Source organism: Polyodon spathula, chromosome 3, assembly GCF_017654505.1.
Source record: "Polyodon spathula isolate WHYD16114869_AA chromosome 3, ASM1765450v1, whole genome shotgun sequence".
Lineage (NCBI taxonomy): Eukaryota > Metazoa > Chordata > Actinopteri > Acipenseriformes > Polyodontidae > Polyodon > Polyodon spathula.
Genome location: NC_054536.1, coordinates 86,804,707 through 86,819,203, shown reverse-complemented (window position 1 = coordinate 86,819,203; position 14,497 = coordinate 86,804,707). Strand labels below are relative to the sequence as shown.

At 36.9% G+C, this 14,497-nt stretch overlaps 1 protein-coding gene across 3 annotated transcripts in view; it reads right to left on the bottom strand.

Moving 5' to 3' along the window:
• Positions 1-24: 24 nt before the first annotated feature.
• The window catches only part of LOC121313572 (glucocorticoid-induced transcript 1 protein-like), a 77,638-nt gene continuing 63,165 nt past the window's right edge, over positions 25-14,497 (bottom strand). For all 3 annotated transcript variants that reach the window (XM_041246250.1, XM_041246248.1, XM_041246249.1), the window contains 3 exons: positions 13,055-13,265; positions 1,949-2,069; positions 25-686 (listed from right to left, as the gene is read on the bottom strand). In XM_041246250.1, the coding sequence (XP_041102184.1) occupies positions 362-686; positions 1,949-2,069; positions 13,055-13,265 (657 nt within the window). In that variant the 3' untranslated portion in view covers positions 25-361. The remainder of the gene's footprint in view (positions 687-1,948; positions 2,070-13,054; positions 13,266-14,497) is intronic.

Here is a 14,497-nt window from a genome sequence, read left to right as displayed (position 1 = left end):
CAGTTGACAGTTTTTTTTTTTTTTTTTTTTTTTGTTTGTTTTTTTTAATGTACTGATATATAGCTTATTTATACTGTAGATATTTAACAGAACACAGGACACAACACCACTATGATTAAATAAACTATGAAATGCATAGTACCCCACTAAAAACACTTAACCTTTTTTATGTTCCAAGCATTTCTGCGTTACTTAAAATGAGATTCGTTCTATCCCTGCCAAGTGTCTAAAGATACGCTATTTAGAACACTACACGTTTTTGTTCTGGACGTTGTTGCTACTCCATGCAGAAGTTTTATTATAGCAAGATTAGGCCCCTTCACTAGGCAAAGGCCTGCTCTACCAGAGACTAAATGACCACCTAGTTCTGAGCCGAGGAGAGTTCCTCTGGTGGTGCTTCCTGGTATGGTGGCTGTGCTGGGGCCTCAGCAGAGTCTGCTGTGATGGTGTCAGTGGAGACCTGAGAGGAGAGCTGCTCAGCAGTGACAAGGCTGCTTGAGGCTGTGCTTTGACCAACATTTAGAACAGGAACCGGGCCAGGAGAGCTCATGAGCATCAGGTCAGAAGATGCCAGGACGAGGGATCCAGGTAGTTTCACAGGACAGAAAGCAGAGCCGGTCGGGATGAAATTTACCTTGTTTTTGTCAGGACAAGAAAACAGAGGGACTGAGTTTGATTGACGAGACCTATGAAAGAAAAAAAAAAACAACAGCCATTTTCATTTAATAGATACGTTTCAAATTTTGTTTTCCTAACCAATTAAAAATGTACTTGTTTAAATAGTTGACTTAATGGCTCATAAGAAGACGAGAACATTTCCAAGACAATTAAATTATAGAAATGGAGGAGGCACATAACAACAGCCAACAGAATGCTATGGGTTTAATATTTCTGTGACCCTAGAATTAGATTATAATTTAATTATAATCAAGAAGTGTGATTCACAAAGGGTTCTTGACAATTGCAAGCTATACACCATCAGATTGTGCTGTAGGTTCTTAGTTTCTTGCTGTGGTTTTTGTTTACGTTCAATTGGAATTTGTGTAAATAACTGTTATGCTTTTTTTTGTGGTCATTTTGTATCATGCTGGTCGTTTGCTGGAGAAGCCTAAGCAATGGGATAATTAACTACAGCAGCCTGTCTTACACCTTTACACCTACAGCACAGAGCAACTGGACAGATAGTTGTTAGACAATTGCAGGGTTAGAAGCAAAGGAGACAATGAACACAATAGAAGTGACACGCTAAGTGGCCTTGAGTATGTGCCATTGGAAAATGTAATGCCAAACCAAACCTAACACAGATTCCACCACTGTAGATGTGATTATACCTCCTTGTCTTGTTAAATGATAAAGACAATGCTAAAGACATTTCAGGCATCTCCAATTACAACATTATTTGAGAAACAGCTGTATTAAGTTAGTGTTTATATATGTAAGCATCTATTGTAATTCTTGGTAACCACTATTCTCGGTGAGATGATTTCTTTCAAATGGTATTTGAAAATTGGAATTGAGCGAACATTTCTGGAAGTACAGATTTGATTTTCCAAGTTGTAAGTAGTGATTACAGATCACATTGAGTACTCCAAGATCACATTTTTCCCTGAGCGGCCCAACAGCTAATCATATTCATAGCAAAATATATAATTTACCAGTGGATATCTATAAATATATGAACCGTAGGTCCAGCACTGCTACACCAGTAGACACACACACACACTGCAAAACTAATTTACTGAAATGTATGCATGTACATACTGTATTTCTTATGACTAACGGTTCTAGTTAAAAACAGCTGAACTGTATCTTTGTATATTGAGTATCACCAGTTTGTGTGAACATCTTATCAGATGGGATATATTTCTTATAATTGCTATGTCTTTCTCAACAAAGCAGTATTGTCTACTGCTTGCAGAAATCAGCCAACATAAAAAGTATTACTTACGAAATTTCCTCAAAGACCTTGACTCTCTCACATCCCTCTGGGGGCTCTCGTTTGAACATGTAACTGTTGTTGGGTTTGGGAGAGGAGGCAAACTTAGGCAAAGGTGAACTACTTCCACTGTCTGAAAATGTAAAAGGAGGGATTTGTCAATGTCTTTGTGGTACACTTCAAGAACAGGACAGTCTTACGACCATCAACTGCCTTATCTGAATTACATTCCAATTTCAAATGACGTTCTGACATTATTGTACAGTAATCCCCCTCTATCTAATCAGCTTAATATGAAGGTCAGCTGATCATTAAGTCAGCTGCTTCTAATTTGGAGTCGATCGCCTTCTAGAACTACTTGGTCCCTTTAGTTGTTGAAACGGGTTAAATTGGGAGTAATCCATTCAGGACCCACCTTTGTTTATTCTCAGGGAAAACTGAGGCCTATGTGGTTTGCAACGTCTTACCATCCTTACTGTGGAAAAATCAGTAAGGGTTGACTGTATAAAACGCATCAGTTTAACAGTTACACTATAGCCAAATCAATGTATGAACTACAACACAAAACACACAACATTAGCCAAGTCTGAGACAAACAGACTTGGAAAACAAGTGGTGGGTTTAACCTCATGGTGAAGACCTGTACGGATAATTTTTTTTCAGAAACTCCTGCTAATTGAATGTTACACCTTTATAGACTACAGCGTGTAAGCGATTTGTTGCAGATGAGAAAGCAAACTCTTCCTTCCATTCTGGCTTTAAGCCTCATATTTTCGTTTATTACTCGTAGAGGGTTTGCTCAATGTCATTGTCTCCATGAAACAAATGAGCACTTAATTCAAAATTGTGAAATTTACTTTCAACTGCATATCTGGCTTTCATGCAAGGTGATCGAAATACGCATGCGCCAACGAGCAGCGTCAAAGTTCATCAAGTGGCGAACAGATCACAGCACCTTCAAGCCTGCTGCAATCTTGGACGCAGCGACCTTGAAGGTTACTGGTTACATTTCTGTTTCACAGAACCAAGGTTAAAACATGCTGCTTTTATGCAGCTGTACCGTGACTCGATTGCTAATCAATCATTCAATTGGAGTCGCGGTACAAGTGCACGTGAATTAATAAAATGCAATTCCCCATGCTCACATATTATTACTTTTTACTTGCACGTGAAGTGCTCGTGCCTAATTACAAATATACATTTTAAACACTTGTGTTACACAGACTCGTTTATATCCCGTGTACACCAACATTAACATACAACATATAACACAAATTACACACAGGGGCGGGCACTTTGCCACAATGACATAGAAATATATTAACTACCAAACTAAGATCAGAGGCCCTAAATCATCACTCCACATCCACCAGCCCTTTGCACGTACTTCTAAAGGAGCAGGGTACTGCATCATTAGCACAAAATCCAACCAATTATACACTGGGGAAACTAAAAGACATTTAGCAGATCATTTTGTGGAACATTTATGAAGCATTCCAATCAACACCTTGACATTTCCAGTAGCCTGACACTTCAACAGCAATAATCACACTGCTGAAGACATCACCATCTGATGAACCAGTCAGTCTTTTGGTACAAATTGTACTCGGAAGCAAAGACAACCTGAACATTCTATTCTTATCTCAGAATTTTTGAAAATCAAGAAGTTTACTGCATTGTGTTCACTTTTCTTTCTACACAGCTGAAGAAGGGTTAAAATCCTTGTACCCAAGTGCCCCTCGTAAAGAAACTTTAGAAGCTTGTCAGAAAGCATTAGATAATAGACTAGATAAATCAATACCAACAACAGAAGTGCTGAACACAATCAACGTAGTTTTAGAAAACAGTTATTTTACATTTTTTGATAAGAATTACAAACAAAATGATGGTACAGCAATAGGATCTAAACTAGGAATGCATTTTGCCAGTACATACATGGGGAAATGGGAAGAACAACTACTTAAAAAATCGGAAAGAGAACCTTTAGAATACATTTGGTTTGTAGATTATATTTTTGGAGTTTGGACACATGGAGAAGAATATATTTTCCAGTTTCATAAAATGGCAAATGAAATACACAGTAATATTAAGGTGGACCTTCGATGGACAAGAAAACAGATAGAATTTTTAGATACCATAGTAAATAGGTTCAATTGAGACTTCTGTAAACCTACTGACATGCACCAGTATTTACGTGAAACAAAGAAATGTATTAAGAGTCCCATTAGTAATGACTTACCCTAAACTTTTGCCTAATATTTCTAAGATAGTTTGGAAACACTTGCGGATTCTACATAATAAAACACAAACATTGAAAAAAGTTTTTCTTAAGGCCCCAGTTGTAGCGTTCAAAAGAGAAGCTAATTTAGGTCATATTTTAGTTCATAGTAAACATCAAATAATAATTGACAGAATAGGTTCTACAAATACTTGTACTAGTACATGTAAAGTGTGTAAATACATGGACAAAAGTACAAATATAATTAAACACAAGAACAACACATATCCACTAAAAACTAATACCTACTGTAAAAATAGCTGTTCTAAATGTTGTTTATGGAATAGCCTGTGAAAAATGTGATGATATAAAATATGTTGGAGAGACTGGAACAACTTTATATAAAAAGAATTCGAACCACCTTTCATTAATTAGAAAAAAAAATTAACAAACCAATAGTACAGCACTTCACCAGTCAAGGACATGTCATACATTATGTAAAGTTTATAGTATTAGAACAGCTAAAATTAGATAATGCGACATATAGAAGAATAAAAGAAAGTAAATGGATAAATAGACTGAACACGATTATGCCAGCATGACTCAAGAGAAAAAAATGAACTAATTAAATCCAGTAAATATACACATATTTTAAAACAAATAAACAAAGCTGTGAATGCTGATGTGCTAGGGAGGCCAAATCAAGGCTGATCCTCATAGCCAGCGTTGCATGATAATATAAACATAAGTTTATACAAATTAATGTTAATTAGAATTAATGCAGATTTAAAGATAGAAGAAAAAATGATGTCACAATATATAGAACCAGAAGTCAAAAAGGATCCGCACACTGTGATCAGGAGAGTGTTGACAAGGAAACCACTACATAATCAAAGTAAGCGAAAAAAAACATTTATTAGACCAAAGAACAAGCAAATAAAGAGCTCAGTGCCAGTGCAAACGTTTCGGTTGTTTGACCATCTTCAGTGCTGTGCTAAACAGGTTACAAACGCCTGGGTATTTAAAGAGTCAGGTGTTCAATTAAAAACAGATGAACAGGTATACAGACCAATTAATACATTGGAACATATAGACATCAAAGAACATATAATATATACTCTATTAAATAATTACATTGACAGGAAAATATCATATGTAATAATAATAATGATAGGGATCATAAAAATGTAGCATATTGATAAACTAATGAGTTTAAACAAACAGTTATCCAGATTATAGCAATTCATATAAATTTGGAATAAAATTGAATTCATACAAATTTGGAATAAAAGATAAACCTAATTCTTCCATTAATTCTTTCACGTTGTACTGTTTTGAGAATTTTAAATCCGAAGTGGAGTGATTTTTCTCCGCAAAATCTCTAGCCAAAGGCGAATGTATGTCTTTTCTACGGGTGGCACTTTTGTGTTCATTAATGCGAACTCGTAGCTGTCTTTTGGTTTTTCCGACATATCGTAAATTCCAAGGGCAAGAGATTAAATAAACAACAAAATCAGATGCAAGTCTTGGGAAATCGTATATTTTTTGTTAGTAACATGACTTGTGAAGGTTTTGGTTTTAATAGCGTTCTCACAAGGAAAGAATCCATTAATTACTGTACCCCAGTTGAATTTTTTTGCTGTATCTTTAAATGAATCAGTATGAACTAAAATATCCCGCATATTTCTACCTGTATAATGTGTAAAAAGGGGTATACTGTGAAATATTTTACTGCCAATAGTATCAGTTGATAGAATGTGCCAATGTTTTCTAATCTCATAACTGTGTGTTGAAAAAGTTGTGCAACAAATGGAAGAGAATTCTTTATTCTTCTTCACGTAAGGATTTGTATCAACGTTGTGAACTTTAAAGACAGCATTATATAGCCAATCTCCTAGACGCTCTTCTCAAGGGTCTTAATCAAACAGATAGCAGAGGACAACGAGAGACACTCTTCTCAAGGGTCTTAATCAAACAGATAGCAGAGGACAACGAGAGACGCTCTTCTCAAGGGTCTTAATCAAACAGATAGAAGAGGACAACGAGAGACACTCTTCTCAAGGGTCTTAATCAAACAGATAGCAGAGGACAACAAGAGACGCTCTTCTCATGGGTCTTAAACATAGCAGAGGACAACAAGAGACGCTCTTCTCAAGGGTCTTAATCAAACAGATAGCACAGGACAACAAGAGACACTCTTCTCAAGGGTCTTAATCAAACAGATAGCACAGGACAACGAGAGACGCTCTTCTCAAGAATCTTAATCAAACAGATAGCACAGGACAATGAGAGACACTCTTCTCATGGGTCTTAATTAAACAGATAGCAGAGGACAACGAGAGATGCTCTTCTCAAGGATCATAATCAAACAGATAGCAGAGGACAATCAGCAAAGCTCTTCTCAAGGGTCTTAATCAAACAGATAGCAGAGGACAACGAGAGACACTCTTCTCATGGGTCTTAAACATAGCAGAGGACAACGAGAGACGCTCTTCTCAAGAATCTTAATCAAACAGATAGCACAGGACAATGAGAGACACTCTTCTCATGGGTCTTAATTAAATAGATAGCAGAGGACAACGAGAGATGCTCTTCTCAAGGATCATAATCAAACAGATAGAAGAGGACAATCAGCAAAGCTCTTCTCAAGGGTCTTAATCAAACAGATAGCAGAGGACAATGAGAGACGCTCTTCTCAAAACAGATTACAAATATAGGCTTCTCAAGGGGCTTAATCAAACAGATAGCAGAGGACAACGACAGACGCTCTTCTCAGCGGTCTTAATCAAACATAGCAGAGGACAACGAGAGACGCTCTTCTCAAGGGCCTTACCCAAAATGCGACACAGAACAGATAAGTCTTACAACCTTTTTTAAACCGATCAACTGACTGGCAGTCAATTGACGTCATTTCAGAATGATTGCCTATATGTCAAAACAGCTGATTTGTGCATGTGCATCATGTATTTGTTATAAGAACATAAGAAAGTTTACAAAGGAGAGGTTGGTTGTTAGTAGCTTATTGCTCGTTTGGTTGTTAGTAGCTTATTGATCCCAGAATCTCATCAAGCAGCTTCTTGAAGGAGAGTGTCAGCTTCAACAACATTACTGGGGAGTTGGTTCCAGACTCCCACGATTCTCTGTGTAAAAAAAATGCCTACTTTCTGTTCTGAATGCCCCTTTATCTAATCTCCATTTGTGACCCCCTGGTACTTGTTTCTTTTTTCAGGTCGAAAAAGTCCCTTGGGACAACATTTTCAATACGTTTTAGAATTTTGAATGTTTGGATCAGATCACCGCATAGTTTTCATTGTTCAAGACTGAATAGATTCAATTATTTTAGCCTGTCTGGATATGAATTGCCTTTTAAACCCAGAATAAATCTGGTCACTCTTCTTTGCACTCTTTCTTAAGCAGCAACATCCTTTTTGTAGAGAGGTGACCAGAACTGGTCACAATATTCTAGATGAGGTCTTACTAATGCATTGTAAAGTTGTAACATTATTTCCCTTGATTTAAATTCAGCACTTTTCACTACATTTCCAAGCATTTTGTTGGCCTTTTTTTTACATCTTCCCCACATTGTCTAGATCAGTGATTTTCAAACTTTTTAGGCCCTGTACCCCTTTCCAATATACTAGTCTACCGTGTACCACCATCTGAGACATAAGGTATTTTATAATTACCGGTACTAGATTAAGTACTTTAAATGGCTGCTGATAAAACCGAACAAAATAAAATATAATTAGTTAACCACGGTGAAAATGCACCAACTAAACATGCTGTGTAAAATTATTTTAAAATCCAGACTCAATAAGTATGCTGAAACAAGTCTAAATTAAAGAGTCCAAAAACAGGTTATGCTTCTGAAAAACATAAGGTTCCAATTTAAAACAAAATCAAAAAGCAATTTTCAAGAAGACATTCATTTCTTCCAACAAATGCATACATGCAGAGAGAAAACATTACAAATATAGGCTTTTTTTGGTTTTGTTTATTAAACTCAGATCTTATATGTTGAATACTTGAGGTGAGACAATGTAAAATGCTGTGTGTCTTGTGTTATATCAAATACAGCCAGAATAAACACATTGTTTTGAAGTCAGTATTTCCAAAAACTAATTTGTTGAAAGTATAAAGGGGATATTTATTTTGTACAGTCAAAAATGACTTTTAGCAAAATGTTTACATGTTAAAGTGTTTAGTGCAGTAGTTTGAAAATCATCTGTAAAACAAAGCGGGTTGAAGGGCACTAGCTGTATGATATGAACACACTAGGTCTGGAGTAGGGAATCCAATTCCAGACACTTTTCCCAATCACAGGATTTAGGTATTGATTTTTTTGTTTTTAATCCCACGATTCAATTTTTGTAATAATAATAATATTGAGTTTGTGCTTTTATTAATCATTACCGGTTTGGAGGCCCAGGGTAATGCACTCACAGGACAAAGGAGTTATTGAATGAAATTAGCCTTGTGTGCGCTCAACGCTCACTCACTGACAGCAGCCAGCTAGGTGTTTATAGAGTTAACCTCGCCCAACACAAAGGAAATATGCACCAGTACGTTTGTGGTTTTATTTGAAAGGAGATTCAACATTGTTGATTCGATTGCTCAGTCCTAAAGTACTACAACTGGTAAAAAAAAAAAAGTGGTCTGCCATTACAAGATTCTTCTCCATACCCCCTGACAACAGCTTGTGTAACCCCAGGGGTACACTTATCCCAGTTTGAAAACTGCTGGTCTAGATGAAGACATTTCTGAGTTAACATAAACTCCTAGGTCTTTTTCATAAATCCTTCTTCAATTTCAGTATCTCCCATATGGTATTTATAATGCACAGTTTTACTGTCTGTGAGCAGTACCTTACACCTTTCTATATTAAATGTTATTTGCCATGTGTCTGCCAAGTTCTGAATGCTGTCTAGATCATTTTGAATGACCTTTGCTGCTGCAACAGTGTTTGCCACTCCTCCTATTTTTGTGTCGTCTGCAAATTTAACAAGTTTGCTTACTATACCAGAATCTAAGTCATTAATGTAGATTAGGAATTAATGTAGATGTATAACAGATAAAAGGTAACGAGACAAGCTTGTTTATTTTTTGCGGAAAGTAACTAATATTATTACTCTCATTACAAATCTAACACATTATATTAACTCTGTCTATTTCTGTGGACCATCATGTCTTGGATATCTATATTTTTATATCTATAACTGAAAGGGCTGTGGCTTCATCAGAATACAGAATACTACAAAATATGAAACTATTTTCATTAAGTAGAGTGAAACAACAGGCCTCTCAGACACCCTGAGTCTCAATTTCCAGCACCTGCCTCTTCCAGTTCGCATTTGAAAATCTGCTGGTAAATCATTCATGCAAGGCACTCAAACAGTACTGAATGTGATGGACTTTCTCAAACAATGACCAGGAATAAAAGTTTTTTCTTAAAGCCCTAAGAGCTCATGGAGTAAAAGCCTAGTAACAGCTGATAAATAGAGCAATTACTGAGGCTCATGTGTTAGGAATGAAACAGCACAATCAGGTACATGGTCATGGCATATAGTGGAAGAGCAGATTGTTCCTCTCTTTGTTTGAACAGCAAGTGAAGACGGAGAATAATCCCCATGATTACACTAAGTGAGCTCTTTAAAAGGCTACTGCCAGCAGTGTTGTGGATTTCATTACAGAGCCAAAGACAGTGATTCCATCATCTGTACAGCAGCCAGGAGAAGCATGAAAAAGTGACAAATGTCTGCCTCTCGATAATTCCCTGGTAATTAAATCTAAAGAAACATAGGACTAGTTGAATTTCCTTTTGCTGTTTCTTCAAGATAATGTATCTCGTATTGCATGTGAGGAACAACCATTTACCTTTTCTAATCTCAAACAAGCCCCTACTTTTATTCACAAGTGAAAGCAAGGTGTACATTTAGGAATCGGCTGTCAACCAAAAAACAAGTGAGAACAGACAACTGCTTAGAGAGGAAACATAACATTGTTAAAACTGAGAAGAAATCCTAGTGAAGCCCCATTACTGGACCCAGTGAGGGGTTCAGCACAACGATCTGTAAACATATTTACCCCTTTCTCTTTTTGACCACAATAGGTTTTCTGCAGGGGGCACTAATGCATAATGTCAAATCTGTATGGCCAAACCTCTGCACTATAGCTTGGTACGGGATCTGGCTGAACGAATAAGCAATTCACATCACATATGGATTTCAAACATTACTATTCTGAATACCCTCCAATTCAATCACCAGAGTGTAGAAAGTCCTAAATTCAATTGCCTCAATTTAAGTCAACAAAAAGTGCTGTGATTAAATTACCTCACACTGATGCATCTCCTCCAGCATCTTCCTGAACTGTTTGATTGATTAACATTTTTAACTATGATGTCATCCATAGCTCTAACCTGTACTTCAGTGATCTAGTTACAAAACATGCAAAATAACTGTAAATCCATTTATATGCTGGACTACAATGCAGGCAATACCCCGCTTCTCATACAGTTAACAAGAGAAAGATATGAGATACCCAGATGACATCAGATGACCCTTGTTTATGAAATTCAGCCTCCCTCTAATGAAAGTCTTGATATTTTAGTGCTTTGGAATATTCAAACAAACAAAGCTTGAAATGTATTCAGTGGCAAAATTGCATAATATATAAATTAATATATCACAAAGATGTCATGCAAATAAAATCAGTGCATAAGTGATGTCTGAAATAAACACACATTTGACTGTACTGAAAGTGTTCCCGTCCTTTATTTCATAGGCATTTGAATGGCGTACTGGTTCATTGCAATAATATTTAGTGCTGGGACAAATATCTGAATAATCAAATGAATATTTTTTGACATGTACTCGGATACAAATCCAGATATTCTTATTCGCTAGAAATTACCAGATGTTGCGCTAGTTTCAAACATAGCAAATGAAAAAGAACTCTGTGATATGTGATTCATATATATATATATATATATATATATATATTAAAAAAAACAAAAAAAAAAAAATCTCTCGAGACTCTGTTTAAAAGTTCTAGACAGCAAAAAGTAACCAAACCAGATTATGCATGATCTCTATGGAATGCCATGTGGGTCAAAAACCACCGTGCTGCTTTAGAGTGAGTCGGAATCTTATGGGACAGAAAAAAGGCAAGCTTGTCATTCTGAAATGCCTCACTTAAACAGTGCCCAACTTGCTGGAAATGTTGTGTAGTGATTTTTATATAGATTGTATATATTGTATCTTTTTAGTGCCATTTGTTATGTGGAATTGTGGCAAAGTGGTTTATTGTGTAATATTAATAATAATAATAATCTTTATATAGCACCTTTCATAGTGGACCACCATCACAGAGTGCTTTACAAGATACAAGACCAGGGTGTGTGAACTATGCACCAGCTGCAGAGTCACTTACAACAACATCTCACCCGAAAGATGGAGCACAAGGAGGTTAATTGACTTGCTATTTTATAATCCAGGTCTGATGACCAAAACAATGATCCCTGGCAATACACAGCAATGTGTAATGCATGTGGTAAATAATAATGGGTTTCCTGTCCAAAACAATAAACAAAGGTATCTCTCCCACAATATACAAACACGGTCACTAGTGCGTGCTGCTCGTGGCGGGTGATACAGTTTAATGCATGACAATAGTGCAGTGCTGTTCCGGGTTTTATGCTGTCCCTTAGCGACAGCTCCGGAACGTGTTAGCTGTCTATGAAAACACAAGTAACAATTATAGACAAGACAAACAAACACTCATGATATCTCACAATTACTGCATGGGTCCTTCCGGGTTTATTTCAAAGGAACAGATTAAACGAGTGCAGCTGCCTTTAAAATCTGCAACTGCTATGTCGTTTCCCTTCCGGGTCAATACGTTCTTGCAATGGAGTCTCGCCTTCTTCCAGGCTGACCGACTTCCCGACCCGGGGAAAACACTGTCAGACCAGCCCGTCCAAAGAACTCTGTCCTCGCTACTTAAGCGCCCTCACAGGTAGGGAGGGAGATTTACAACCAAAATTCATTGTATTTCTGTCACAGGAATGTAATAAACGAGAACCACAGCAGTGAGGTTTTTTCCTCTTCATTTTACAACGCCATTTCGACGTTTTTTTTTTATCTGAAGTGTTTAAAGTTAAATTTCATTTTTCGTTTGCTTGTTCAGCTACAAAAAAGGCACAAGTAAACGTGTCTCTGGCCACTGTTTACTATGAAGAAATGTCAATGGCAAGGAATGAAAAAAAGTAAATAAATAAAATAATAAAATTCAGAGTCAACTTTATGTGCTATTTATTCTGGGAATAAACAAAACAATGTTTAACTTGAACTGTTATTTGTTACCCTTTGTTTTGTAGTTAATTCCCGGGAGTAAAGCAAGGCCTACACAATGTATTCTTTACTCTTATGATATTTTTCTGCTTTAACATGTCACATGTTGTGACGTCTTGCTGTAAAATAAAGGCATACACAGAGGCCATGCCCCCTGCCCCTGCTGTCTCTGTCTGTGTTCTGAGCAATATAATGTCTTTTATTACTTTTTGAAAATGAACGAATATCCGAACGCATATTTAAATATCCAAACATGAAAATCCTGTGTTCGTCCCAGCACTAATAATATTGGTACAAATTATATGGTAGTACGGTAGGAATTAAACTTTTTGTTTTTCAAACTAATTCAGAATTCAAAAGATTATTTGTTTATATATTGAAAGAGTATTGAAATGTGAAAAACCCAGCACTATGATATTTCGGCTTGCATCACAGATACCCTGCAATGATTTTTTTTTTTATACATTTTAAACATGTTGAAAGATAAACTGGCAGCAGGTGGCTTGGTAGGAAGACCTCCACGCTGCAGTGTAGACGACTCCGTCTCACCTTTGTCCCTGTCATGCAGTAGGTCCTCTGCCGAGCAGGGGCTTCCATCCTGAGATCCAGGAGGGCAGAAGGGGGAGACGCCTGGTGAATGGCTACTGCAGCTGCTGCTCCTCTCCTGGACCGAGGGCGTCTGTGTGTCGATGCTGCGGGTGCTGCTGCTGCGATAGTGAGGAGGGAATGGAGCTCGCCGGCCATCGGGGACCTCCAGGGACTGAAGACAGAACAAAAATAAATCACCATATCATCCCATAAAACACTCAATCTCCCGCAGAAAGTTCTGGTTAATATGGTTTGCTCACTGCCCCAAATTCATTCAGTGTGGAAATATGATCAAAGCAGCCAATCTATAAAGACAATAAACCCAATTATGGTTCTGAAATCACATTAGTAAGATAAATGTTAAACCAAGGATGATTCTTATTGGCTGCTTCAGGTGGGTTAAATACATTATACCCCAAGGAAGTAATATAGAGTTCATTGGAATCCTGGGGTAAATGTAAACATTACATACATCTCTACCTAGGGTACAACAGGCTTAAATATAGTTAAGGTAGTTTATCAGATTAGCTATGGAGTGGGCAAGCAAATTAAGTGATCTTAAATCTCCTCCACTTGCTCGAAACAATGTAAGCATGCAATGCAGATGTCAGATGGATATGATTATCCCCAGGTGGGGGAAACTGGCAAGGGTAGGAGAAATAGGGTACTCTCCTTATGTTTATTTATGCAATCTTCTAAATATCAAAATATATTCATAACCTCAACAGCTTCCTTTCCACCAGCTCAAACTGAAAGTGTAAAGCCTTCAAAACAAGCACAGACACACAGACACAGACACACACACACACACACACACACACACACGTTAATCCTATTTGTCAAATTTGCTTTTAGTTGTTTACATTCTGTTTATCATTAAAATAAATTATTAAATACATCGATAAATAAATCTAGTATGTTGTGCAGCATATGTGGGAAATGGGAGGTCGTTTTGGGTTATTTGGAAAACCCAGATGCAGCTGTTAAGTTACAAAAAGGCAAATAACAAATTTGCAGTGAATAACAATGGCACAAAACCAATTTCCTCATTTTGATGAGTATGAAGTCTGAATAATTTGAAAATGACTGAAGTGTTGGACTAAGAAAAAGCCATTTGCTGCACTTTATTATGCTGTTCATCACATTGTCAGGTTTAAGAGCAACCTTTGCAATGAGCTGATTGAGGCTGTTCATCTTTCATTGGCAGCACATGATAGGTGATATTGATATTCCAGACAATATGACAGATGTTAACATGTCAGAATTATATTTTTAAATACAGTACCTACTTTATGGCATCTAGTTTTCATACCTTACCACACAATGGCCTGCAGGCATCTCTAGTGTTGTGCCTTTTTGTTGATTTTACAAGATTAGCAGCTTAATGCTTTGAGCAATTTAAGC